A 25,542-nucleotide genomic window follows, 5' to 3' on the forward strand; every position below is an offset into this window, starting at 1 on the left:
GCGGCGGCGCGCGCGGCGGCCGTTGGGGCCGTTCAGCACCAGCGCGGGGAACAACGCCGCGCGCGCCGGGCGCCGGCGGCCGTTAGGACCGTTGGCGCCCGAGCGGGGCGTCGCGTGCGGCTCCCCTCTCTCCTTCCCTCCCACCCCCCGCCCCGGGCCCCCTCTGCGGGCGCGCAGCGCCACAACCGCAGCGCTCCGGCCCCCGCAGCGGCGGGCGGAGGAAAGGGGAGGCGGCAGCGAGCGCGGCCCCAGGCCCCGCCGTCGCGGCGGACTCTTCCCCCACCGGCCGCCCGGCGGAAGGATCGAGCCGAGGCGGACGCGGCGAGACCGCATCTCGCTGCCCGCCGTCCCTGCGCGCTGCGCCTGCGCCTTGCCGGGCGGCGGCGGCGGCGGCGGCGGCGGAGGGGGCGATGGCCGTTGGGGCGGCGGCGGGAGGCGCGCGGGCGGCCGTTGGTGGACAGCTCCGCTGCGGGACGCTGCCCGCCGCCCCCGCGCCTGCCGCCCCCGGTGGGGCTGCGGGGCGGGGAGCGGAGCGGCCCCGGGGACGGCGGGAAGGGCCCGCCCGGGCTGTTCCCGACGGCGTGGGAGACTTTAAAGTTGCATTTTAAAGCACTCGCAAAACAATGAGCCGTTTGTTTGCGGACACCTTCTTCTCGGCAGATGTGAGCACGCAGCAAAAGCGTGAAGGTCTCACTGCTTTTACGGCCGTCTGGTGTCTCCTGGTCTGGCTTTCACCTGCTGTCCAGGTTGCAACAAAAGCTCCTGGTCATCTTCTTTCACTGCCGTGCAAGCCGCAAAAAGGTATTAACCCCTCATTCGCCTGACTGACTTCCACAGTCCTTTCCCGGGACACAAAGGCCTGCAGAAGACATTGACTGTCCTTTTTTTTCTTCACACTTGCAGTTTGCAGCCTCTGCCTTGCTGTCGCACTGACAGAGCCGAAGATAGAGATCTCTGAAGTAGGAGGTTAGCTGGGATGGCTTTCCACAGCCTCATTCTTTTTTTTTTTTTTTTTTTTCTGCTGGACTTAAGAACTGGACAACTTAATTTGTGAGTGTTCAAATTTCTTTAACGTAGGTCTTTTCTTCGGGGGAGGGGAGGTGTTATAATGCTACAGCTACGGTAAAGAACAGGAACTATACAGCTGAAGTAAATAATTTGAAAATCCTGGCACTGCGAAGATGAATAGCAAAACCTTGCTGTACCACCAGAGGTTGAAATTAACAGATGAAAGCAAGAAGTTCAGAGCAAAGGCAACTCATTTTCTTTAAACTCTTTCCAGTATCTGTAGTTATTAGCTGTTGAGATAAGCACACAAAGGAGGATTTCCTCTAAAGACATAAATCAAGCGTAGAGAGAGAGAGCATAGAATTTTTCTATTAATTTCCTGACAAATGAACTCTGAATCAGTTTGTTAAAACTCGTATGGCGAAAGGTTTTTTAACCCTTTCTCTGGTAACTCTCAGTCCACATTTACGAGAGTGAAATTAAAGGCTAATTTTAGTACAGCAACCAAATTTCCCTCCTTTTTATTTTGAAATGGAATATGCCTTTTAGAGCTCAGTGGGTGGAGGGAGGGCCAGCATTTGCAAACCTTTTGCAAGCTCCATCGGAGTTTTACCTAGCTTTTCCAGTTTCAGTCTTAACTCTTCTGGGTCTCACCGTGAGAGGATCGGCATTTCAGGAATCTGTGAAATAGCAAAGCCATTATTTTTTTCTATTGGCCCACTAGTAGTGTGTGGCAGTGATCAAGTGAAGATAATTTAGTTGATGCTCCTCGTTGGGAAATTCTTGCTGGAAGTGGCATGCAGTGTCACAAGATTGTTGCACTCCTGCAGTTACAGTAGTTCTTGCATACTGTGACTATTCCCTTAAGGGATTTCCATCAGGGCCCTTCCCAGCACATTTAGCATGACAGTGCTGGGAGCCCGAGGCCATGCGACACATCCTCAGACCAGCAGACTTTGGAACTGGTGGTTTGGCAGGAACCTCTGGTGCTAACATACTGCAACAGAGTTTTTTGTATTCCTGTCGTGCTGAATATGCCCTCAGCTGGATTCACGTGATTATAGCCCTTTGTCCTCAGCAACAGTCGGAAGGGATAGCTGCCACAGCACCCAACTGAATTGAAAATAGTGCAGTCAACAAGTCAGCTACTTGAGAGATACTCCTTTCCTGAGGAAACCCTGGAGATTGAGGAGTGAGTCACCTGGCACAGGAGGGACTACAGAGTAGGTCATTTTAGTAGGGTGGCATATTGGAAGCAAAGTCTCTCAGGACACTTCCAGCCTCTATAGGAGGTGGCCAAGGTCTAGGCATGACGGCTGGGGGGTCAAAATAGCTGCACAGTTGTACACACTCCAAGAAGAAAGACACAGTATGTGCCTAGAGCAGCTGAGGGTTATGGTGGGAGGGCTGCCATAACTAAGCGACTGCCAAGGCCAAGGGATTACGAGAGACTGCTGAGAAGGAGTTGGAGACAACCAGCAAGAACTCTGTGTTTGGGCCTGCAGCCCAGGGAGAAAGCGAAAGAGGCGATATTAAGCCTAGAAAAAATAACCTCACGAATGTAATGAAGCATACCTGGAAAAAGGCCATTACAAGCAGGTGTTCAGCAGGCAGGGACCTGATGCATTGTACAAAAATCTGATTGCCTTGGAACAGCATAAACACCCCAAATGCCGTATCAGCCAAGGAACAAATGCAGTTATGCAGCAGGGAGAAGGCCTTTTCACCCCTACTGGGTGCGACTAAGGCATGCCTGTTTCAAGGAAACATCTCAGGGCAACAACGTTGGCATAGGCAGCACATACTGTAAACTCGCTGTCTGGGCATGCACCCCCTGGCTTGCACCAATCCTGATTGCTCTGGTCATAGCAAAGTGAAGTGTCCCCGTCTGGTTCCCAAAACAGGTATAACTACACAGGTGGCCACTGCCTTAATGCAGACTGGATGCTGGGGAGGTGACAGGCCAGTAAATATTAGAGCAGTGAGAGACCCATGTTAGTGGAAACAAGAAAATTACACATATAAAACACTTGTAGTACCCATTTTCTTGCTGATGCAATTCCTGATTTTTCCACAGCTGAGTGGAAGGTAGAAAAAGAGCACTGCTAGATTCACAGCCAAATTCCAATGCATGGAAAAGGGAAGGACATTTATCTTTGCAACAGACATTTCTATCTGTACTGCTTAAACATCCTTCAGAAGGAAAAACAGATGGTCTTGTGGTTTGGCTCTGAGCTATGCTTTGGAGACCCAAGTGCTATTTACTGCATGACTTTTGACCAGTCTGTTAAACCCACAGATGCAAAGGTTAATACTAATTTTCATATCCAGCCAAAGTATGTTCACGCAAAATCCAACACAGGCAAGCAAATCTGATGAGTTCAAATAGGTGTACATTCAACAACTTCAGAAGAGGGCAAAATTTACCTTCTTGTCAGGTTGGTTGTGAGGCTAAATTAAAGTATTTTGTAAAGCATTTGGATATCCCGAGGGACTAGAGAAATGCAAACTTTTAATAATAATTGCTGTTTAACTGGATGAGTTCAGTGTAGCATGGCAGAAAAAGTCTAGTAATTCCTGTGTTTGTGCTTTGACTCTGACTGTTATATAACTATAGCTTCTTCATATTTATGACAAACCCAAGCTCTTAAGAAAAAGAAAACAAGTTGCAGTCATCCTAGAAAAGGCACTATTGGACATAGTGTTGGCATAAAGGACACACATCCTTAAAGAAAAATGCATGAAAAAGTCCAATTGTTTTTTTCCAGTCTGATCTTAGGCAGAATTTGGTAAGCAGGAAAGCTCTCCTCTCAAGTCACATTCATCACGAAAGAGGAAGGGCCTGGAGCATCTGTGCTGGCTGTCCCAAAGGCAGGCTGAGCTTGGGCCATTGCTGGAGAAAACCCATGCAGAGGCATTTGAGTGCCCAGTGAAGCAATCAGACCTGCATGCTGATAGCACTGCTGAAATAACATACTGAGGCTTATTCAGGCCTTGGAAAGACTCTCCTCTTTTTGGAGGAAACTCCTTTTTCCAGTGACTGGAATGAAATATTCTCTCAGAAAACCATATTCAAAAGCTGTAAAAAAAGTTACTCTCCCTTTTCTTTGCCTAGAAGCATAGTTTGCAAGACAATATTGTGGAATTCTGGGAAAGGCAACAGGAGGAAATGAGGAGAATCCCCCCCCCCAAAACAGTTTAGGGTGAAATTAGCTGACAGACTTTACCCAGTTTCCACAAAGTAAGCGTTCATCAGACAAAAATCGTCGGTGCATAGGGTTCTCAAAAAAGAATGAAATGGGTTTGAACGCTGAACTGTCTTTGACCTCTGTGCAAACTGAACTATCCAAAATCACTAGTTATTTTGGTAAATCATATCCTTTCTCTGCAATGAATCAGTCAACAGAATGCTAATTTTCCAAGTAAGTAGTGTGGAAGTCAGTACATACAAATTATAAGACTGAACGTGCACAATTCTTATGTTCTACCTTATTAGTACATTTGCTATGCTTGTTCTTACAGGCAATAATGAATTATCCTTTGAAAAAAAATATTCTAGTATTCCTGAAGTATGTGGCAAAGGAAAAAAGAAACCAGATGCAGGCTCATTCATTTATTTCAGCATAAAATGTAGATTTCTACTGCAGCTGGACAGACAAACCCTGGCAGTTTCACAAGTAGAATTCAGCTGTTCCATGCATGAAACTGAAGGTAAATTGTTGTCTTGGCATGGAACAGAGAGAAGCATCTGGCCAGTAAGGCAGACTAGCAGCAAGAAAGACCCCTTTCCAAAGTGCTCTAAGTTTGTTTGCTTTTTCCAAAATAGAGGAGAAATAAAAAGAAACATAAATTAACTCTCCAAATACTTGTTAGCTTTGGGGGAAAAAAACTGTTTAACAACAACTGTTTAACAACTCTTGCACACTCTCTCAGATACCTGAATACATTTTTGATAAAGATACAAGAAAGAGCCATGACTACATGTAGCTTATACAGTCAACAAATTGTGCAATTGTGCAATCTATTCTTTCGCTTTTAAATCAATTGTCAGTTTTAGTACTTTCCTTATTACGAGCTATCACCCTCTCATGCAGGGAGAAGCAGCCTCTCAGGTATGCAGCCACTTGTTTTTTGATTGTGAGTCCCAAGAGCTATGCATTAAAAGAAGTCTGTTGACGTTAGAAATCATCATAAGCTGGATCACTGGAGTGCCAGATTAAGTGTAACATCTCAGTGGCCTCTTAGGACTTCATAGCTGTTACCACGCTGTTTCCAACAGCCTCTCACAACTTCTTCCTGACAGCAGGAATATAAATTTTTTACGAGGAAAACAAATCTTGCTATTTGAGCTGAAGAAGATTCCCCTACTATCTCTTCCTGCCACGGAGCTTCTGAAACTGTGATACTTGTGCTTTCATCCAGAACAGTGAAATACATGCCTACATTTAGCAAATGAAGTCTCTCTTTCACATTCAGTGATTAATTTGGAGGGGAGAAATGCAGGCACTAAATTACATTTTTACCTCATTTATGTTTACTGAATAAACAGCCCCAGATTATGTAATTTTCTCCAGCAAAGCATATATTTCTGTGGTTTGCTTTACCATTTGGAAAATGTTTGAATCTATTCCATTTAACTTGCTCTGTTATTGTAAAACCTTCAGACAGTGTCTCTCACCCTAGGGATTTCACCTCTAAATCAACTGTTCTTTCTAGAAAATAGATGACTAGTCAGAAATGCATGTTGCAACATGTGAGAAAGCCAACAGCAGATAGGACTGTGTGTCTTCTTGTACAGTATTTTCAATTTTATGCTGGCAGCATGAAAGATAGAGTGGAACAGCTACCCAATAATAGTATTTTATTTATAGAAAAAAAATAAAATGTATATATTATATATATAAAATTTATATAAAATTTGTTTATATAAAATTTTGTTAATTTATATGCTATTTATATAGAGCTACCCTATATATAGCACATTTCTCCTTAATTTTGTTTCATATACATGATCTATGTGCCTGAATCCAGATTACTGTAAGGAGAAAAATGATTCTTAGTTTAACTGTCAGCATCCGAACTTTTTTAGACTTGGCCTTCTAAATGTTAAAATGGTGCCAAATTTTAGAGAAAAATCTTTTCAAATAGTCATCATGTCACATTTAGGTTAAGTTTTATATAATTCGATTTGAAGATAAGCATTTTCTTGAATCATTTTCTAAACTGCAATATAATTTGTTATGGTCTAACAGTACCAGAAGCAAAACACAATGGCAGTATAGCACTACAGGAGAAGCAGAAAATGACCAATATACTTTCACAATCCAAGATCAATAAGTATATGGGCATTATAAATGCAAAGGTGTTAACTGCAATAAATAGTCATAAAATCAGAGAATATTTTAGTTTGGAAGGGACCTTTGGAGGTTATCTAGGCCAAACCCCTGCTCAAAGCAGGGCTAACTTCAAAGTTAAATCAGGTCGAATAGTTTTAAAAATTGCACATAACAGAAATGATGGGGTAATCTGAAGGCATCGGAAGACATCAGCACAGGTCTATATTAGCCAAAGATATGGCCCTCAATTAAAATTTGACAACATACCTGGTACAGAGATGCTTTGTCTCCAGATACAGGCTCAGTGGAAGTTGGGCTGGACTTGAGCTGAAAATGTCTGAAGTGCTTTTTTGTTCATATATGGCCTGCATCTGCTGAAGTTGATAACAAAGCTCTCATTAACAAAAACAGAATAACAATCTGTCAATATCCCATAATAAAAAGCAGTCCTATTTGATATTTCTCTGATATTTTTCATTCTGAAAAGTGATTTTGACACAAACCTGTATCCTCATGACGCCTCCTTTTCTTCTTTTAGCCTGTTTTCCTTTTCCGTTAACGAACTTCAGTAAGCCATCCTTAAAAATTAGTTCATGACCTGTAGCACTTTACACAACAAGGAGAGTGTGCCACTTTCATATTACACCACCTAAAAATGGGGAAGGAGAAAGGAAAGGAGAAAGGATTTTAATTGTAAAAGTTAGTGCAGGTCTAAGAACAGCATCTGAATCTATGAACTTTTCCATAATTGGACCTGATCTCCAAGTCTTCAGCTGTCTCCCTGCTACATTACAAGAAATTCTCAGGTTTATGGAAAAGCCTAACAAAACTTTATTATAAAGTATAGAATAGTATATATCTCAGAGCATTGTTAAATCTTTCGTATCCTTAGGCAACAGCAGCTGTGTATTCTTGAGCATGCCTACTCCAAACAAGCCTTCAGTTAAAGCAGCTTAATTATGTCTCTGGAAAAGGAAAAAAAGTGAGGAACAGTGCCTTGAAAAATAATTCTATCTGGTTCATTTAATACCGTTTTTCTTACATTTTTCCCTTCTGAAACATCAAAATTCCTTTCTTTTCTCTACATGAATACTTAACAGCAGTTAACATTAATTACCTTGGCTGTGGTTATACTTCATCCTAGACATCATCATCTATAATTCGGTATTTTATGTCCTAGAGAGTTCATGTTATCAGACATCTCACAAAGTCTACAGTGTTCCCGTGGCAATTGTATACATCCCTTTTTAAATGGATATTTTGCTGTCCAGTAACTCAGTGACTTGCACTCTTCTGTGTGTGTCAGGATTTTTCTTCAGGACTTTTTTCCAGGTTTATAGAGATGACATGTTTTACAGCTTCATTAAAGTGCAGGCAAAATGACTGACCAATTCTACTGCTGCAGGCACAATCAAAAATCATAGCCCATGTCTGGAAAACTGCTCTATACCCATCAGTTCCTCTTGCATGCCAAGCACATTTGAAACCTGTGGTCAGCTGTGGCTAACAAGCAGTTTTGAAAATCTTGCATTAGAATAACAGGTGGAAAAACATTCAAACAGCTACCTTGATTTTTAGGAGTGCCTATAGGTGAGTCACATCTTTTTGCATAGGTTGTAGTTAGAGCAGTTGGGCAGAATGGCAGGGTCTACCATACTTGCAACAAAATATGAATGCTGTTGTGAAAGCTCCTGGAGCTGACTTGGGAATGTTTAGCTTTCTGTATTGGAGACAGTTCTTTGGAAATAAAAAAAAGGATTTAGGGAACACAGAATGATGTCAAGCCAAATGTAGCAAAGATATGCATATTTCGAAGGCCCAAACTGCCTATTCTTGTCCTTAAATAATGACACAACATAAATAACACCTCAAATTTCAAGTGAATAGAAGGAAAAACTGTAGCATCATTTAGATGCAGTATACTGCAACACAGTATACTACTAGCAGTATCCCAGCCCTACAAAGGTTTTCTCATGTTGAGCTTAAATGCTGAAACAGTGTAGGACCAGATCTTGTCTTTCACATGAGAATGTGAAATGGAGAACTTTGATCACATGTATTCACTGAAGCTCTTTCAGCTAGAAGGCTGCAGATTTTAGAAAAGTGACATATGTTTCCATTTGCTAAAATTCACCTGGCACCTCAAGTGGATACAGCATTCTTCATTTCCTGTCCTAACTCCTGAATTGTTGCTGTTAGGGCCTGGCATTTCTTCCACTGAAGGAGATGGGAGCTGTGCCATGGATTGCAGTGACAGCAGGAGGAAAGCAGAGACAGATTAGGTTAGGTATTGGAGGATTTTCTGCACACTCTATAAGTATTTCAGGAACCATGGGATATGTGATCCTAAATACAAAGTTACGCAGTGTGAACTCTTTGAGTTGGATATGGATATTTTCAGACAGGCAAAGCTACCTACTGACTGTACATCTGAGAAAGTAAGTCTGAATTATTTCTTCTGGCAAGTATCAAGAGTATGTTAGTGAAATGTGCCTGGATATGCTAACTTAAGATAGAACTATGCTGGAAATGTTCCTGCAGCTGTTACTTGGAAAACATCTGTGGTGCTGTGCATGGAAAGTTGTACATCTCTGTTCATACTAGCACAGAACAATTAATGCTTGGGAACAGAGTATAAATTACTGGGAAATATGAGAAGGACATTAAGCACCAATGAAATGACTAAAGGTATTAGTAGTATAGGAAGAAAGGAAAAAAATTCTAATATTCCATTTCTGGCACAGAAAATGGAATAGGATCAGGAGACTCTGTGACACTTCTAGAATTCCAAGTGTTAGTTATCTGAGTAAGAGTAACCATTTCAACCAATTACTAGATACTTGTTAATGACTTGAGGGATGACATTTTTTAGGCTTTCCAACCTCGATAATTTGTGAGACTTTATGTTTGTATAGACTAATAAAGGGGAAAATATACTGGTTGACATGATTTGTTATTTACAGTTAATAGTTATCTCTATGCCAAATTAAAAAACATTGCTTTTCAATTTTAGCAGAAGACATTCAAGGAGGTAAGCTTAAGAAACCCTATGAAAGGCGCAACGAGATATATATATTTTTACAGCACATTAGATAGTTAAGGGTTTTTTCCTCTCTTGAGGCTTTCAGATTAAGACTGGCTGATTAGAAGGTGTGCTTAGTGAAATCTGTGGCCTGTTGTATTCAAGAACTCAGACTAGCTAATCCATGCAAAGCAGGTGTGTAAGGAATTGAGAATGTCTTCAGTAACGCACCAGCATGATGAGAAAGTACAGGAGATACCTGGCTGGTGGCAGAAATTTGTCACTAACTGTTACTGAGACCGAGTTTCTACTAAGAGCTGATGAGGTGTAAGTCACAATGTGCGACTTATCATGTAATCTCTCTTTATAACTTTGTATGAGCTCTGTGGTACAGAACATGTATACTTTGCTATTCTACATCTTTTTTCATGATACTTGCATTGCAGGATTAAAAACTTGATGGAAGTCAAGATGGAAGTGTCTTCCTACCAACTTGTGGATGCTTTGTGCAAGGCCTTTTTCAGTGTCTTAGACTTTAATGCTAAGTTGTATAAAATGGATATGCACCATGTTAAATGTGTAAATAAATTTTCAATATCCATTTCCAGTACTTGTAACTGAATACTTCCTAATAAGTCATTTCACTCACAAAGCTGCCTGGTTGCATAGTCTGAAAGGTGACTGCTCTTTTGTTCTTGGCTTAACTTTTAATGACTAATTTAAATTTCATTTTGTGCAGGTTCCATGTGATTTTGAAAATGTCTTCTGAAATTATGCACAACTACCTTTTTTAAAAAATACTTTTAAAAGCCTTAAGTACAACATTGCCTAGAATTATCTTGTCAATTAAATATAAGAACCCATTTGAAATAAGTGACAAAAAAACATAGTGAATGAAGCACACCTTCCAGTAACAAATCATTATTAAAAGAGAACTTTAAGCAAACTGCTAGTTATGTGGTCATGCTTAGACAAGCACAAGGTTATTGAAACATGCAGCTTCCTTTCAGACAATTTAGCTTGCATGAAGGCAAATTATTGCCATAAAAGCATTGAAGCAGGTTGCTCAGGCATTTGCCCTGGTGTAATTCTCTTTCTTCTAAAAGATTACTCTTGCTGCACAACAATGTCAGTGGCATCAGAATCAGGTCTACATCTTCAGTTGCCGTTACAAATACTTCCTGCAATGTTTTCCAGCAGTAAATTGATGTATGCATTTGATATTATTATCTAAAAGAGACAGGAAGCAATATTTTAATTGACTTGTAGATGCCATATAGATTTCTGACAATAGCTGTAATGGAAATCTGTGAAACTGAACTGGCTCACAGAGGAGATGCAAGGGCAATATATAACTGTAATACAAAGAGCATCTAAACCGACCTAACACAGAAATCACAAAGAATAATTTTATTCGCTAGGTAAGCTATGAAATCCACCACAGACTTGGACACTCTCGTGGTTCCATCAGTTTTCTCAGGGCACAGGGAGTGGAATTTGAACAAGGTGCGACAACAACGCCCTGTGAGCAGCAACATTTTAAATGGCAAAGGGTAAAGTCATCCACAAGCTCCTTCCCCTTCTCACCCTTTTTCAGTGAGGGTTTGCATCAGTGTGGTGGTGTAGTTCCCCCTTCCTCTTCTTGTGCCAGAGCCATTTTCAAAGCCTCCGAAAAGCCTAACTTCAAGAAGTCACTATGAGTTTTGAAAACATTACAAAAGTAGGTTGCATTGGACAATGTGCTTGCAAGGTTGGCAGTTAGCCCCTGAACACCATTATAAATCTTGCCAGCTCTGTGTAGAGAGGTGTCGTCATGAGAACATAGGCAGAAAATCAGGCTCTCCCAATAACTCTGCTCCCTCTTTGGCCATTTTCCAATGCTCTCTCAGTATTAGGGAGTCTCGATTTTTGTGGTTACTAGCACACCATACGCAGGCTTCTTTTGAGACATGAAATAATAGACAGGGGCCAACCCACGGTGGTGTTCCTGAAAAAAAAAAATCCTTTTGCTTTAATAGAAATTCTCAGTGAAAACACTGATTTCCTTCAGGATCAAGATTTTAGGACTAGGCACTTGCTCCAAGCAACTTGACTTTTAGCTGTGTTTTCCAAGTTTTATGCCAGCTACTGTACTGGGAATATGAACAATTTATATGAAAGATCTGTCATGTATCAGAATCCTAAACAGGTCTAGGATTTTTGATCCGTCTCTCCCAGTAACCTTGTCTTGGAAGTCAGAAGTTAGGTTTTCCTGTTGTCAGAGGGGTTCACAAACTCCTCCTAGGACAGTTTAACCTCAAAAGTATCTCTGATGAAACCAGATCATATGGGTGGAGGGGAAGGGAGGGAAGGGGGGAATATTACATTAACACAGCATAAATAGGGTGAAAACAGACCTAGCCTTACACCAAATGTTAATGTAGGCAGTGAAAATGGAGGTCAGAAGTAGTTGCCTTCAGCCCTCTGCTTCAACATTTCAGTGTCTCTAGAAATCTGATGCCGCTTCCTTAGTGGTTAGCTGTAGTTCAGCATATTACTCAGGCCTTGTTTATAGTAGGAAGTTTTGTGACTTAAGTTACACTGATGCACTTCCTCTTGTCCCTGAACCTTGAGCAGCTGTCCCGGTATAGACGTACTTATCCCAATGTAACTCATACTATGGTAGCTTTTTTTTCCATAAGCACAGTATGTGGCATCAGTTCGTGGCAACTTTATAGCAGCATAAATGCATGCATAGTTTTATGTGTACATAAAAATCTATTATATATATATAAATGGTATACACTTTCTATATACAATAGCATTCTAGTATGTGTGTGTGTGTATATGTATATATATAAAGCCAGCTCTATTCAGTCAGAGTTGTTTGCAATTGGCCTGTCCCATACATGCAAGTTGCTTTGCTGACGGTGCCCTGCAGCCAGTCACAGTGGCAGACCTTGTAGCATAATAATGGTCCAGACAAACTAAACCGTGCTTCCAGGCTTACTCTCTGGACGGACAGCTTCTCTAGCCTGAAAGGTGTTTCAGGATGCTCTTCAAAAAGCCTGTAAATTTACCCCTTGCAATACAAAGCAACACACCTAAACAATATACCTGTGGCGTCACAAATTTTCTTGTGTAGACTGACTTGCATTTCCCCTTTGTGATAAGCTTCCTCTTGTCATGGAAATTCCTCTCATCTAGCCACTAATATTGTTAGATGTATTTCAGTACTGTTTTGCCATATGTTGTACCAGCAAAACAAAATCACAGTGTCTAAAATCTTACAGTCTATGCTAAATTTATTTACATCTCCATTGATTTCTGTTTGGAACTTGTCTGCTCAAAATATTTACTGCTAAGTTTAGCTCCCTTCTCTTGAACGAACAAGCTTGGTTTCTTTTTTCTGCACCCTCCCTTGCTAATTTCGACAGCTATTTTGCACTCGGGGTGGGGTCACTAAGAGATACATGCACGGTCATTGCTGATCTCTAGACCTACTCATGTTTCCAGTGAACCTTTTCAGCAGCACTGACTTCGTGTTTACATTAATCCTTGATTGGCAAGCTTTGTTTTCCTTCCATCATTTAGGAAGAATGTAATAAATCTGAATAATCTAATTTATTTATGAATTCTGAACTTGACCAACTTCCATTAGCGCAAAGTGCCAAGTGTGAAATTAAATACATCTATATTAAAGATGGGAGCTAAACCAGTGGGGACGTTTACTTGTATGGCTACTAGAGGATCGAATGCCATTTTAAATTCGAGCAGATATATGAATCATTTTATCTCCTACACTTGATGTTCCCTCACAAAGGACCTATGCAAAGGCTTCAGTTTTGACAGGTTTTTATCACCAGGGGCTGGTCCCTCTGCTTTTAAAAGCAACAGACTCTGCAAAGTATTCCTTTTATACAGATAAGTATATATGTTTGTGTGTATATATACATATGTACATACATAATACAGACATACATATAAATATACACATGCACACTGAGGGTACTTTATTTGCATAAAGAAATGAGTTTTACTCTCCTCAGTAAAACATAAACAACCCAACCCTCAAATCACCCCATTTAATTAAAACAAAAAAAAATCTTTTTGCATGATGTCTGTTAAGGAATTATGAAAGAAAGACACTAGGTAGCTCTCAAGGGGGGAAAGGATTCTAGGGCTAATCTCATTTGATGTAGACTCTCTTGATGTTTGATACATACCCACATTTTTAAATAAGCTTGAATTATGCTTGAGGAAAATGCTAATTCATATAATAGCTGTTGTCTCCTGCATCATCACAGAGTTAAAGGATGTTGGCCAAACTAGACACATTTTTTTCTCAGAATTGTGGGAAATATGGCATGCTCCCATATGGCAGCAGTTTTGTCTCATAGAGAAAGAGAAGAAGTCACAAGTCTGTGACTTTTGTCTCCAGTTTTTAGCTGGTTTCATGGTGCCTCTCTCCTCCTTACCAGGATAATGGAATAGCAATAGTTTAATGAGTGGCTGTAAAGTGTGTGAAGCTCTTTGGTTAAGTGGCACAAAGGAAACAATTGCTCTAAGGGAGTGCTATTGTTCTTTACCTTGGAGACCAATTGCTGACTGGGCTGTGAGCGAGAAGATTTCATGTTTCTAGGGTGTTAATTACTGTGTGTCCCCTAATCATGAAGGTTTATAGTCTTATTTCAGCTGGGAAAGCTGCATACCACAAGGCCCAGTTAATACCTCTGATATCATCCGCTACTCAATACACAGCTATTAGCCATCCATAACCATTCTCAATCAATTGCCATGCAGACCTGCTAGGGCAAGTTTTGCCAGGCCATATCAGAAGATTGTTTAGCAAGACTCCTTAAAATAAAGCCTGCCTATGTTACTTGACAGTGTTGAAAAGTGTCACATCACAGCAAAAAAACAACAGATTCATTTTTTCCACCCACTCCCTTAATCCCAAATAAGTGCCACATTGAAAGAAAATTAGTTATTCCTTGTGCAGGGAAAAAGAGAGAGCTTTACTCGTGGACTTTACCATGACTCCTCCTTTGCCTGCAACGCTGGGTTGTTCTGCCAGGTCCATATAGCACAGGGAGCAGACTAAGTTTCATTGTTTACAATTCCAAAGCTCATGAGTGCGTCACTCATACTAAGGATCCTTGAGGGTTTTTTTGCAATCCTACACAGCTCTTTGCAACAGATCAGCTAATGACAGAGGAACAAAGATGGGACAGGACCCTTCTCTTCCATATGTAGAAAATGAGCTCTTTTGATGCAAGGCTACACAGAAAAAGCCCTGTTGATCCATGCTCATGTAACAGACTTTTTCTCCAGCAAATTACATGATATGTGAATGATAAATTTTCAAAGTGTTCTATTAGGTTTAAATTGGTCAGTAAAATATAAACAGTGTATGTGTTCAAGTAGATTGCTGAATTAATATTTTAAGAATCCAAATGCTATGTGTTTAAAAAAATAATCCTTTCTGGCTTTCCTTTGCATTTAGGTAAGCTGAAACATATGTTCTGCTCTGTGGTTTTCTTTAGCAGTCTGAAGGAGAAGGTCTATACTGCATTTCTGTGGTGCTTCACGTGGCAAGACGTACTTGAGAATGTGGAGAAAAAAGCACCGGCTGCCAAGGGAATTTGGATAACACAGACTGGACCTAAGAGCCTTATCCTGCAAACATCACATAGGTGACACTTGCAGCTGCCAGAAGTCACTTTGAAGTCAACTCCATTAATGGTAAGCATTGTTTTTAAAACTGGAGCAGAACCACAGCTCCTTATTTCAGAGGCTAAAAGTACTTTTATCGCTTGAAATACTGTCTTCAGGTTAAAAAAAAAAATCAGTAGCCATGCCAGTTCATTCACATTGCAGGGATGCTATATTTAGGGGTGTTCAGATATACTTGCTGTCACCTATGAGAGTGCTGTCCTGTGTTAGGAATATTCCAAGGAGAAGTTGCGCATATTTGTGGGAACCTAAGAGAGCTCGTAATCAAAATAAACATGAAGAAATTGTTGGCTATCATCACTGGCATAACAGACAATAACTGTGCCTAGAAATAGAGATTGGCATAGCAACATTGTTGACTGTTTTGTACAGAAGGAGGCTTATTTTCCCAGACTGCAACACTTAATAAACATTTTCTATTTGTTGAAACCGTGGAACCTCACTAGATCATAGTGAATGCTAATCTGCTTTCCCTGCTGTAAGTTGCCACCACACATTTTTGTCTTCAGCATGTACACATCACTGCATCACTGTCATTGTGGTTTTCCCTTTGACATTTGTGTTATCCATTTGGGTTTGTCCGTGAAAAATGTCTGCAGAACATGGAACAGGTTGTAACGTTTATATTAAATTCCACAAATCCAGACCGTGATATAGTTTGTGAGATCCTGTTTTATCTTGTCATTAGGGCTCTGTTGAGCTGTAGGCTGAGAAGATTTGATGCAACCCCCCTACGTCTAGCACTCTGCTAGGGGGTAGATAACACCAGCATACTTGCCAGCTGTTCACAGTATTAGCCATCTTCTTCCTTAAGCATCAGATTCCCACTACACATAAATCTACCGTGATTATAAAGAGAAGCTTGGAAACACACATCCTAAAACTCTCAAACACCAGATAGTAAAACTGACTCTTGATTTGAAGCAGTACATGGGATTTTTAAGCCAGGCAAATTGGGGCATCAGGAAATCAGGAGATGCGATGTGAGGAGAAGGGTCTCACAGCTGCCACCAGGGAGTCAGGTCCACACCAGCTGAGCTACCTTAGGGCTGAGCTACCTCAGGCCACCTCACTCAGAGGCTGCAGGTCAGCAGTCCTCCTTTTAGCTAATTCCAGGAGCAGCCTAAGAGACCTGTGGGGCCAGACGGGGATGCTGGGGCCTTAGCTGACCGACGGCGTGCCCTGCCGAGCCTGGCCGGGCAGTTGGTAGCCGTTTCTGTGGGGACAGGCGCCCCGCAGCTGCAGCCCCCGCCGCGTGACGGTTGGGCTCTGGCCGTTGGTGCCCTAACCCCCCCCCCCTTGAGTGCCGCGCGCGCGCCCCCGCCGCCCCCGCCGCGCGCGCACAGCTCTATCGCGGTTGCTAAGGCCTGGAGCTGTAGGTGAGGCAGAGGCAGAACTCGGCCGGCCAATCCGGAGAGACTCACCCTCCGTCGACGGCCAATCACTGCCGGTAAACAACACAACGCGATGGGTGGGGAGGGGGAGGGGCAAGGAGGACCGCTGGCCAATCAGCGGCTAGGGAGCGCGGGCCAATCAGGACGGGGGAGGGTTTGGGCGGACTTTTCAAAACGGGCGAGCCGCCACAAAGGCCCTGCTCCCGGGTCCCTTTAAAGGTGTGATTTGACCCCGCTGCCTGTCTCCTTCCGCTGAGGCCTGGCGCTGCCTCCCGGGAGCGGGATCGCGCTTCGCCTTCATCAAGGCAGAAGAGGCGCGGGATGGCTGCAGCGCGCCCGGACATCCGGGGCTGCTGCCCTCTCCAAGGGTGAGTGGCTCTGAGAGGACTTTTTTTCCTCGCCCCGCCCCGCCCCCGGGCGAATCACCGGCCGGGCCTAGCAGCGAGTTCTCCGCGAGGGGCCATCTGCGGGCCGGGAGAACAAAAACAAGGGGGCGGGGCCGCGCCGCCTCCATTTTGATGCGGGCCCGGGGCGGCGGCGGCGGCAGCTGCTCGGCGCCGGGGATGGTGTCGCTCCCGCGGCCGTCGGCTTGACTGGCGCGGGGCGGCGAGCGGGGCCGGCCGCCGGCGGGGGCGCAGAACGGCCTCGCCTGGATGCGGGGCCCGCGGCGGAGCCGCCCCGCGGCCGTGCGGTGACGGGAAGCGGGCTTGTGTCCCCCTCGCCTCGCCTCCCCGCCGCGCAGGGGCCGAGCGGTGAGGGCTGCGGGGGGAGCCCGGTGTCGCCTCCCCGCCGCCCCGGGAGGCACCCCGGCGGGCGGCCCTGTTCGCTTCCCCGCTGCCGTGGGGGTCCCCCGGTGCCGGGCTGGGGGAGGCGGTTGGGAGGGGGCTGCCTTTGTCTGCCGCCGCCTGACGGGCTGTGTCTCCCGTGAAGATGAAGGATCTGGAGGCTGGGGAGAAGATGAGCCGTGAGGCGCTATGGCTCTTCAAGCAGCTGAATCTCCACCTGGAGCAGGAGGGGCGGTTTCAGCCCCGCGAGAAGGGGCTCAGCCTCATCGAGTGTGCGGCCGAGGTGAGGGAGGACGCCGGGGCTCGGGGAGGGGGGGGGGGGACCGATTCATCAGGGGAGGAAATTTGTAAAAGAAAACCCTCCGGCAGAGGCGGGGAGGGAGGACGACACTCGTTTACCTTCTAAAAGTTCGGTCTTTTCTCTGCAAATACCTTTTTGCCTTTGTTCTGACTCTGTTATCAAGCTGTTTAGGTTTTAATATGCTGTATTATCAAAGAGCTATGAACTGCCGGTCGAAAGAGGGCAAGTAAATTATGCACGTATATAACATTCATTGTTTACGCTTTGGTTCACACCTATAGCGAAAAGTGTGTTTATTTCCATTTAGTGCGCTTATTGCAGCACTGTACCAGTGCAGGAAAGCCGAGATGTAAAATAGGCAGTTTAACGAAGCGGAAACTACCAGCTTTTGATTGGCAAAGGCCAGGGAAATGAACCAAGAAGTCTTCAATACTTAACAGCAAAAAAAAAAAGCATAAAAATACTTGTGAGCTTTTGGATAGGGTCTTAATCTGGAACAGAAAGAACGTCTCAAGTCTGTCAGCTTGCTTGTTTCGAAAGTAGAGCCCGTAGCTACCTTAATATTCACATCCAGGCAGAGAGGAAAATAAGCTGAGTTTGTTCATTTCTTTCCCGGAGGTCAGGAGTCATTGTGTGTGCACACACTTTCTGGTAATGATTGGCTTATAATTACAAGTGCATACTTAGAAATGTGGTCGTGCTGGGTATTGCACCAGTGAGACTCAAGAGGACCTACCCTTAATGCACGTACCTTGGGTGCGTTTTGAGTCTCAAGTACAGAACTTGTATTTTCCTAAGTATAAAACACATGCAGTAGAGAGTATGTAAGATTTTTTTTCTTTGGTCTAGGTAGTAGATAACTTTATATGGGAGTGAGTGGTCACAGTCACCACTGATAAAAACTGACTTTACTTTGTGTTTTGCCATAGAATGAAAATACTCTGTGCCCAAGACTAAGGAATGTCAAGGTGGAAGATCTTTGGAGTCTGACTAACTTCTTTGGTTTTGCAACTGAAACATTTGTTTTGGCTGTTAACATTCTGGACAGATTCTTGGCTCTAATGAAGGTAATGTGAGCGGAGAATACCTGCTGTACTGTCAACTGAATATGCAAGCTTCCTGTGAGCTTTCTTGTCTGACAAAAAGGGGAAGAGGAAGGCTGTGATCTACGAGATACTGTGTCTGTTTACTGATTTTAAGCTAGTAACATTTCCTGATTGCTCCTGTGTAAGCTTGGAGTTGAGTACAGTTCTTCTGTGAAAGATGAGTTTATTGATGTGATATATTAAGTACTTTATGCTGTGACTGCTCCTGATCCATAAAGGCAAGTAGCAGCACGGCTCATTTGCCTGAAAAACTTGTGTAGCCTTCACTAGGTCGACGCAGAAAACAGGAGGAATTACGAAAGTACCAAGTGAAGGAACTGTGTTACAGACTGAGTACTTTGATATAGCTTAATTTGAAGCTGGAACTGATACCAAAAGATTATGTCCTGGATGCTTGTTTTCTTGTGTGTTTGTGCTGCATTATGGCAGACAATTTCAATCTAAAACAGTTACCTGTTATTAAGGTGACAGAAAAAATGAATGTCTTAACTTGCATCAGTTTTCAGATCTGACTTTCCTTGAGGTGGCACAAAACATTGTGCTTGTACAAGGGAGCGAACAGCAGAGGGGTAGAAACAAGTTGGGGAGGGATAGGACTGCCTAGAACAAGCTTAGGCCAGACTTGTGTAGGCTTTAATTGTGAGAGTGAGTGAGCACTGCCACTTGGAAAAGTGGGGTATTACAGTTCTCAGTGTATAATTTTATTTGATCTGTAGTGATGTGGAACAACTTCAGTAGTGGGTGCTCAGCTGTTGAATTTCAATTTGTCTGGCTTAGCTGTGACAGACTAATTCTGTTTTATTGCCTATGCGTAGCTGTGTTTTGCTGGAAGTGAACTGGTGAAACTGCTTAAAACTAGATGAGATGTGTAAGTGCCTGACTGTGGATGTATCAGGCCTAGTTGAGATACCTTAGACCTCGTTCCGTTGTAGTGTGAATGCTCAAAGCTACTCACCCAGGCTATTTGATAAACACAGCCCATAAGAAAAGAATGCTATCTCCCCCAAAAGATTGTCATCTAAACACTAAATGGTTTTACAGAATGAGGTTTAACATCTGCAAGAAATCTGATGCATTTCGTGGATTTTTTTAAAAGTATTCATAGTGCTTCCTCTTGCTTTTAGGTGAAACCAAAGCATTTATCTTGCATTGGAGTCTGTTGTTTCCAACTGGCTGCCCGAGTAGTTGAAGAAGAATGCAATATTCCATCTGCTCATGAGATCATCCGGATCAGCCAATGTAAATGCACTGTGTCCGACCTGAAACGGATGGAAAAGATAATTTCAGAGAAGTTGCACTTTGAATTTGAAGCTACTACTGCCTTAACCTTCTTGCACTTGTACCATGCTATTGTACTCTGTCATACCTCAGAAAAGTGAGTTTGAATTGCTTCTTAATGTTATTCTGTCATGTTTGCTAAGCCCTTTGTCTCTTTGGATGTCCCCTTAAAAAGGGGGCTCTGGGATTGCCTGGAGAAGAGCAACTCCTTAGTTTTGCTTCCTGACATGTGAATGCTTGTTGATATGAATGCTTCTTTCTCTTGGGTATCTTATAGGAAAGAAATATTGAATCTTGACAAATTGGAAGCACAGTTAAAAGCTTGCAACTGTCGTCTAGTCTTTTCTAAAGCAAAAGTAAGTAAAAATAGCATTCTTAGGTGACATCTGAGTAGGCTTTGATTCGTGTATGTTAAGCAGTGTTTTTTGTCCTTCTAGCCATCTGTCTTGGCCTTGTGTCTTCTCACTCTAGAAGTTCAGACTCTGAAATCTGTTGAGCTGTTTGAGATCCTTCTGCGTGTTCAAAAGCATTCAAAGGTAAATATTTTTCAGTGGATTGTTGGGACTGATACAGCTAATGATGTACTGTGTTACACTTAAGGGATCCCTGCTATCAGAGTACAGCCTCTAGAGATACTGTTTGGTAGCAACTGAAATAAGCAATGAAACTAATTTTTAGGCCTGTCTGAAGCTTTTCTAACACAATTTTGCTGGTAAAATGCCAAATGCAAATAACTGCTGCTTAATTGAGAATGAGGTCAGGTAGCCATTTCTCACTTGCACATCTTGGCAACTGTCTGGGATGCAAAAGGATTATGGTTTAAAAGCTGGCTTGAATGTATAAAATTGGATGAAGTGCTGTTTCTTAACTACCTAATACATGCTTCAACAAGTAGCTGATTTAACTTGTACAGTTCTAGCTGCATGTTCAAGAGAATTTTCCTGTTGGCTTATTTCAATGACTAAAATGTCTGCTGGGCTTGTTCTTTTTTCCCTAGTAACTAATGCAGCATTTAAAGCTTCTAGCTGCATGTTGTATCAGGTGTGACAGTCTAAAACCACAGACTTCTTACTGCTGTAGTCAAATTCAACTAACCCCATTTGCAGTAGGGATGCTTGGGGGGGGGGGGAGGAGAAGCACTTCCTTAATATATGAGATGATACCATTTTAGAAAGTTGGTATTATCATGAGGGCAGTGGAACTTCTCAAAGCAGGATTCTCTTACACAGGCTAGCATTGCTGTACTGTGTTAGCACAAATAAAGCTCTCAAAATATTTAATAGCTTGTCATCTCATTACTCTTTGGGGAAGGATAATGAGAATACTAACAGCCACTGATAGGCGAACTGTTACTCAGAGCTTGTGTGGATGTATCTGAGATGTGTGGGGGTCAACCTTCCAAAGCAGCAAAACTTTATTGACTGACAAAAGCATTGCAATGATCACTTCCACTTTTGACAAATATTTTTATTTAAATCGTGTCCTTGAAAGTAAAATGGCAGGAGGGAGTATCTTTTGAGCCTGTCTGTAATGTGATAAATAGGTTGTGTTTTTTTTTCCCCTCACTTTGAAGATAAGTGATAGTGACCTACTTTACTGGAGGGAACTGGTCTCGAAATGCCTAGCAGATTATTCTTCTCCTGAATGTTGCAAGCCAGATCATAAAAAGCTAGTTTGGATTGTTTCAAGACGTACGGCCCAGAATCTACAAAACAGTTACTACAGTGTTCCTGAGTTGCCAACGATACCGGAGGGTGGATGTTTCAATGAAAGCGAGAGGTTGGTAAAATTTATCAGGGAGCTGATTTGTGGGAAATTCCCATTTTCTGGCAATGTTATGGCAACTCCTTAAAAACTAGGTTTATTCAGTACTTCTTGAAAGAATTCTAGCTTTGGAAACTTCAGTAGACTTCAGAAAATACATCCTAAGCAGCAGAAGAAAATTTGGGGAACTGTTCTTGTGGTGTTTGAACAAGTATAAAGAAAAATGCTTTGGGGGAGGGGTGTTTTTTGTAAGTCAAGCTTATGATGCATTGGAAGCCTGCTAAAGTAACTTCCATTTGATATCCTAAACACTGCCTGCTTCTTGGTTGGTAGGAAGTTCTTGGCACTAGGAACAAGGAGACTGTACCTTGTTATGATTTTAGCCTTAGTGGTGAGGAGTGCTAGATTTGAAATACTATGCTAGGAATGGAAAAGTTTGCAAGAAAATAGCCGGGTTGAGGAATACTTTGCCACTTTAAAGGGTTTGTGCTTAGTTTAAAATATCTTTCCTACTGTTTCTTTTAGTGAAGACTCCTGTGAAGATATGAGCAGCGGAGAAGAAAGCCTTAGCAGTTCTCCTCCTAGTGATCTGGAAGGCACCTTCTTCTTTGACCTCAAACCTAAAATGAAGTGGCAAACTCTTAACTCTCAGTCTTAGTATTAATGCTTGATAGTTCTAGGTTAGGAAATTTAATGCACCAAAGTGTTTTGGCAATAACAAATGAGGAGGTAGTACTCTATATACTGTCTATATTAAGACAAGAGTTGCCATGGTATATCCAAATGCTTAGAATGCCTGCCTTGTGTTGTTCTAACTTGAAGGAGAAAATCCCATTCAGGTCCCAGTTGAGCAAAAAGCTTCACGTGTAGTTCTGCTGTCAACCAGGACAAATGTTGCGGAGTCCTGCACCATTATGGTTTTGTTAAGGTCAAAAGCAATTGTGCACCTGGGGTTCCTCATGCTCAGCAACTAAATGGAAGTCAGCAGTGTGTCTTGGTAGTAGTGAAGGCTAACAGCATACGGGGCTGTATTAACAAGAGGATAGCCAATAGTTTGAGAGAAGTAGGGTTTTTCCCCCTTTACTTGGCATTTGTTAGATCTCATCTGGAATACTGTGTCCAGTTTTGGGCCCACAGTATGTAAGAAAGATCTTGATCAACTTGAGCAAGTCCAGCAGGGAGCTGCCAAGGGGTTTGGGTCACACAACCTGTGAGGAGAGCCGTGAGGGACCTGGGTTTGTTCAGCCTGGGAAAGAATGGGTTTTGGGTGGGGATGATGGCAGAGGGTTGAATAGCAGCTGTTCAGTACCTAAGAGGTTATTGAGGAGATGAATCCAGGCTCTTGACAGAGGTGAATGGTGCAAGTATGAGAGAAGGTGCTTGTAAATCAAAATGGGAGGTTCCTAGTTAAATTCTGTGGGGACAGTGAAGCGTAGGAGCAGGGGCCCAGAAGGGCTGTGCAGTCTCTCTCGGGAGGTTGTCAATGCTTGATATAACAAAACCCTGAGCAAGCTGGTCTGAACTTAGTATTGACCCTGCTTTGAGCAGGAGATTGGACTAGAGACCTCCTAAGGACCCCTCCGCTCTGAAGTATTCTGTGATAGTCTTGCATTGGGAGAATGGTTTGTGTGGGAATGATGGGGGTACACAAAAGTACCATGCTGAAGTGATGCTTTACTATCAAATGGGCCTTTCTTTAATACTGAAACTGCTTTTACACTTCTTTATGTGCTGTGCTTCTTTTGGGAAGGAGTGTCTTAGCTGATCTTCTGTTTTGTACTCCAAGGGCATTTTTAAAAGCTTATTTTTTCATAAACTTCAGGAATCCCTGTTTTAAAGTAGGAATATGCCTAGTAAGAGTGTAGTTCTGGTAAGAACGGAGGTTTTCCTGTTTTCAATATTAGTCTCTTCCTAAAAAGGATATTATCAAGTGTGTGACAGGGCTTACTTTGATATTTTCTTTAAACTAATGCAAACTAGCTTACACTGAAATTTGCATTGTATACTTGAGTGTGTTTAAACTTAGTGTTAATATGTCAATCCATACTATTAGAATAGGCTTATTAACATGATAAATTTTGGTAAGTCTACATTCCTTCTAAATATTTAACCCTTGTAGTTGATTTTGGTATCTTCATGTTATTGATTGAGTCATAATCAAACTTGTTTGCATGCTTATGTAAAGCAATTAGTGCAGGAAAAGTTGATGTTATGCAGTAATAACAGGTAAATGTGATGTTGATGAAGTAGTTGATGTAATGTTTCTTTCTGAACTTCTTTTATTGAAGCACACAAACTTTAGTATGATTGCGTTTCTCCATATTGAGAATATGGTTAGATAGCAAGTGAAGAAATTTACTCAGAATAACGGTGTGAAGTGTGGTGGTGCCAAAGTAGAAATGAAGGGGCAAACAAGCTAATGGTGGTTGTTTTGTAGATCTAAGCATTGTTTAGAATATGAGCAGTGCCATAAGTTCGTAACTGTTACGTGCTTTCAGTTTTATAAAAATGCAAAAAGTTTACAAAAATGTATATAAAAATGTAAATTAAAAATGTACAGAAAAAAATTTAAAACAAAAAAATGAGCAGAAAATACTGTATTTTTTTACATTGTATGTAACTTTTTGTAGCTATGTTGCATGTAGATATTAATTTATTGTGTACTCTGTATGATAATATTGTACATTTGAAGACTTCTTACTGCAAGTCTCTGCGCCTGGAAGCTCACTTCTGAAACAGAGTACCCTTGTTAGAAGTAATGAACCTACTGAGTTTTGTTTCAGTTGAGAATGATAATAAACCAATTGCTGTATTTGTTAACTGGTGTGAATTATAGTTGGTTACTTAAAGCACTGGCTTGCTTTCCTTTGTGATCTGTATGGTACACCAGCTCTTTCAGGTTTGCTGGCAAGTTTTGGTGAACAGTTTGCAAAGAAAAACAACTTCTGTGTGTCTTGCTGCTGAAAGTGAATCTTTGCCCTGTTTCCCTTGTATCAGGTCTGGAAGCTGGTGTGAGGTATACTATGCTTATCAGCCCCACACACACATGCAGCTGAGCTCTGCTCCTGTACAAGAACGAGGATTTTGGTTGGTGGGTTTGCACATTGGGCAAAGTGGAGCTCCCACTAGTGGTGAAGTTAAGGGTCACTACAGGAGAAGGGTTTCAGGCTGTGGTTTGCACTGTGCATTAGTAGAGGATGTAAGGAGCTCTAATCCTTGCTGAAACAATGTTCCCAGCCCTGAAAAAACTGAAACAAGTAGCCAGGACCTACCCACACACAAATCTGAACAGTGCAGAGGAGAGATGCCAGCCACCTGCCTGCTGAGGTTGCTTTAGAAGTTGGATACAGATCTCGGCTCTTTTGGGCTTTTTCTTCCATGCGCAAGGGACTGACTGTGAGCAAGCACAAAGGTGCTCCCTCTGCCAGGCCAGCCCATCATCCTGTGCTCAATACCACTGCAGGGAATGGGAATCCTGCCCCGGTGCTGTCAACATTTGGGCCCTGTCTTTGGGAAGGGGCTGAGAATGAGTAGGGCTCTGTGATGCTGACAGTGAGGGCTGTCACTGTCATTGGTGGTGAGCATGTGTGGCAAGAACAGGGCTACTGCTAAAATAATCCTGTGAGTTTAGTAACTTAAACTCTTCTTCAGGGCCTTCACAGCTACTTTTTTTTTTTTTAATGCATGCACACATTACAAGGCTTCTCACCTCCCACATACAACAGATGAGGGACTGACACCTGATATTCTTAAGCAAAATTTCCTTGAATGTCTCATAAGTCATACACATCAGTAAAAGTCAATTATATAACAATACTGCTCATACTTCAAGT

The 25,542-nt window shown here is 42.5% G+C and overlaps 1 protein-coding gene and 1 long non-coding RNA gene across 3 annotated transcripts; both read left to right on the forward strand.

The window, feature by feature from the left end:
• Nucleotides 1-443: 443 nt before the first annotated feature.
• LOC106491958 (uncharacterized) lies at nt 444-15,733 on the forward strand. The gene is made up of 3 exons (XR_010884245.1): nt 444-801; nt 904-1,050; nt 14,852-15,733. It is a non-coding gene; the product is annotated as an uncharacterized lncRNA (long non-coding RNA).
• A 1,281-nt stretch (nt 15,734-17,014) lies between these two features.
• CCNG2 (cyclin G2) lies at nt 17,015-24,529 on the forward strand. Of its 2 annotated transcripts, XM_067297518.1 has the most exons (8): nt 17,015-17,227; nt 17,406-17,543; nt 18,491-18,628; nt 19,792-20,042; nt 20,223-20,301; nt 20,383-20,481; nt 21,519-21,724; nt 22,235-24,529. In XM_067297518.1, exons 2-8 carry the CDS (start codon nt 17,406-17,408, stop codon nt 22,365-22,367), a joined length of 1,044 nt encoding a protein of 347 aa, XP_067153619.1. In that variant the 5' UTR covers nt 17,015-17,227; the 3' UTR covers nt 22,368-24,529. The 2 variants fall into 2 exon arrangements, with proteins under 2 accessions (XP_067153619.1, XP_013807360.1); XM_013951906.2 differs by having other exon boundaries at nt 17,015-17,543.
• The last annotated feature ends 1,013 nt before the right edge of the window (nt 24,530-25,542 follow it).

This window comes from Apteryx mantelli, chromosome 5, assembly GCF_036417845.1.
Source record: "Apteryx mantelli isolate bAptMan1 chromosome 5, bAptMan1.hap1, whole genome shotgun sequence".
Lineage (NCBI taxonomy): Eukaryota > Metazoa > Chordata > Aves > Apterygiformes > Apterygidae > Apteryx > Apteryx mantelli.

Excerpts from the sequence above, each read along its gene's own strand:
- CCNG2 (XM_013951906.2), top strand. The coding sequence starts at position 17,406 with ATGAAGGATCTGGAGGCTGGGGAGAAGATGAGCCGTGAGGCGCTATGG. Across the intron at positions 18,629-19,791 it reads GATTCTTGGCTCTAATGAAG|GTGAAACCAAAGCATTTATC; the intron begins GTAATGTGAGCG and ends TCTTGCTTTTAG. Across the intron at positions 20,043-20,222 it reads CTCTGTCATACCTCAGAAAA|GAAAGAAATATTGAATCTTG; the intron begins GTGAGTTTGAAT and ends GGTATCTTATAG.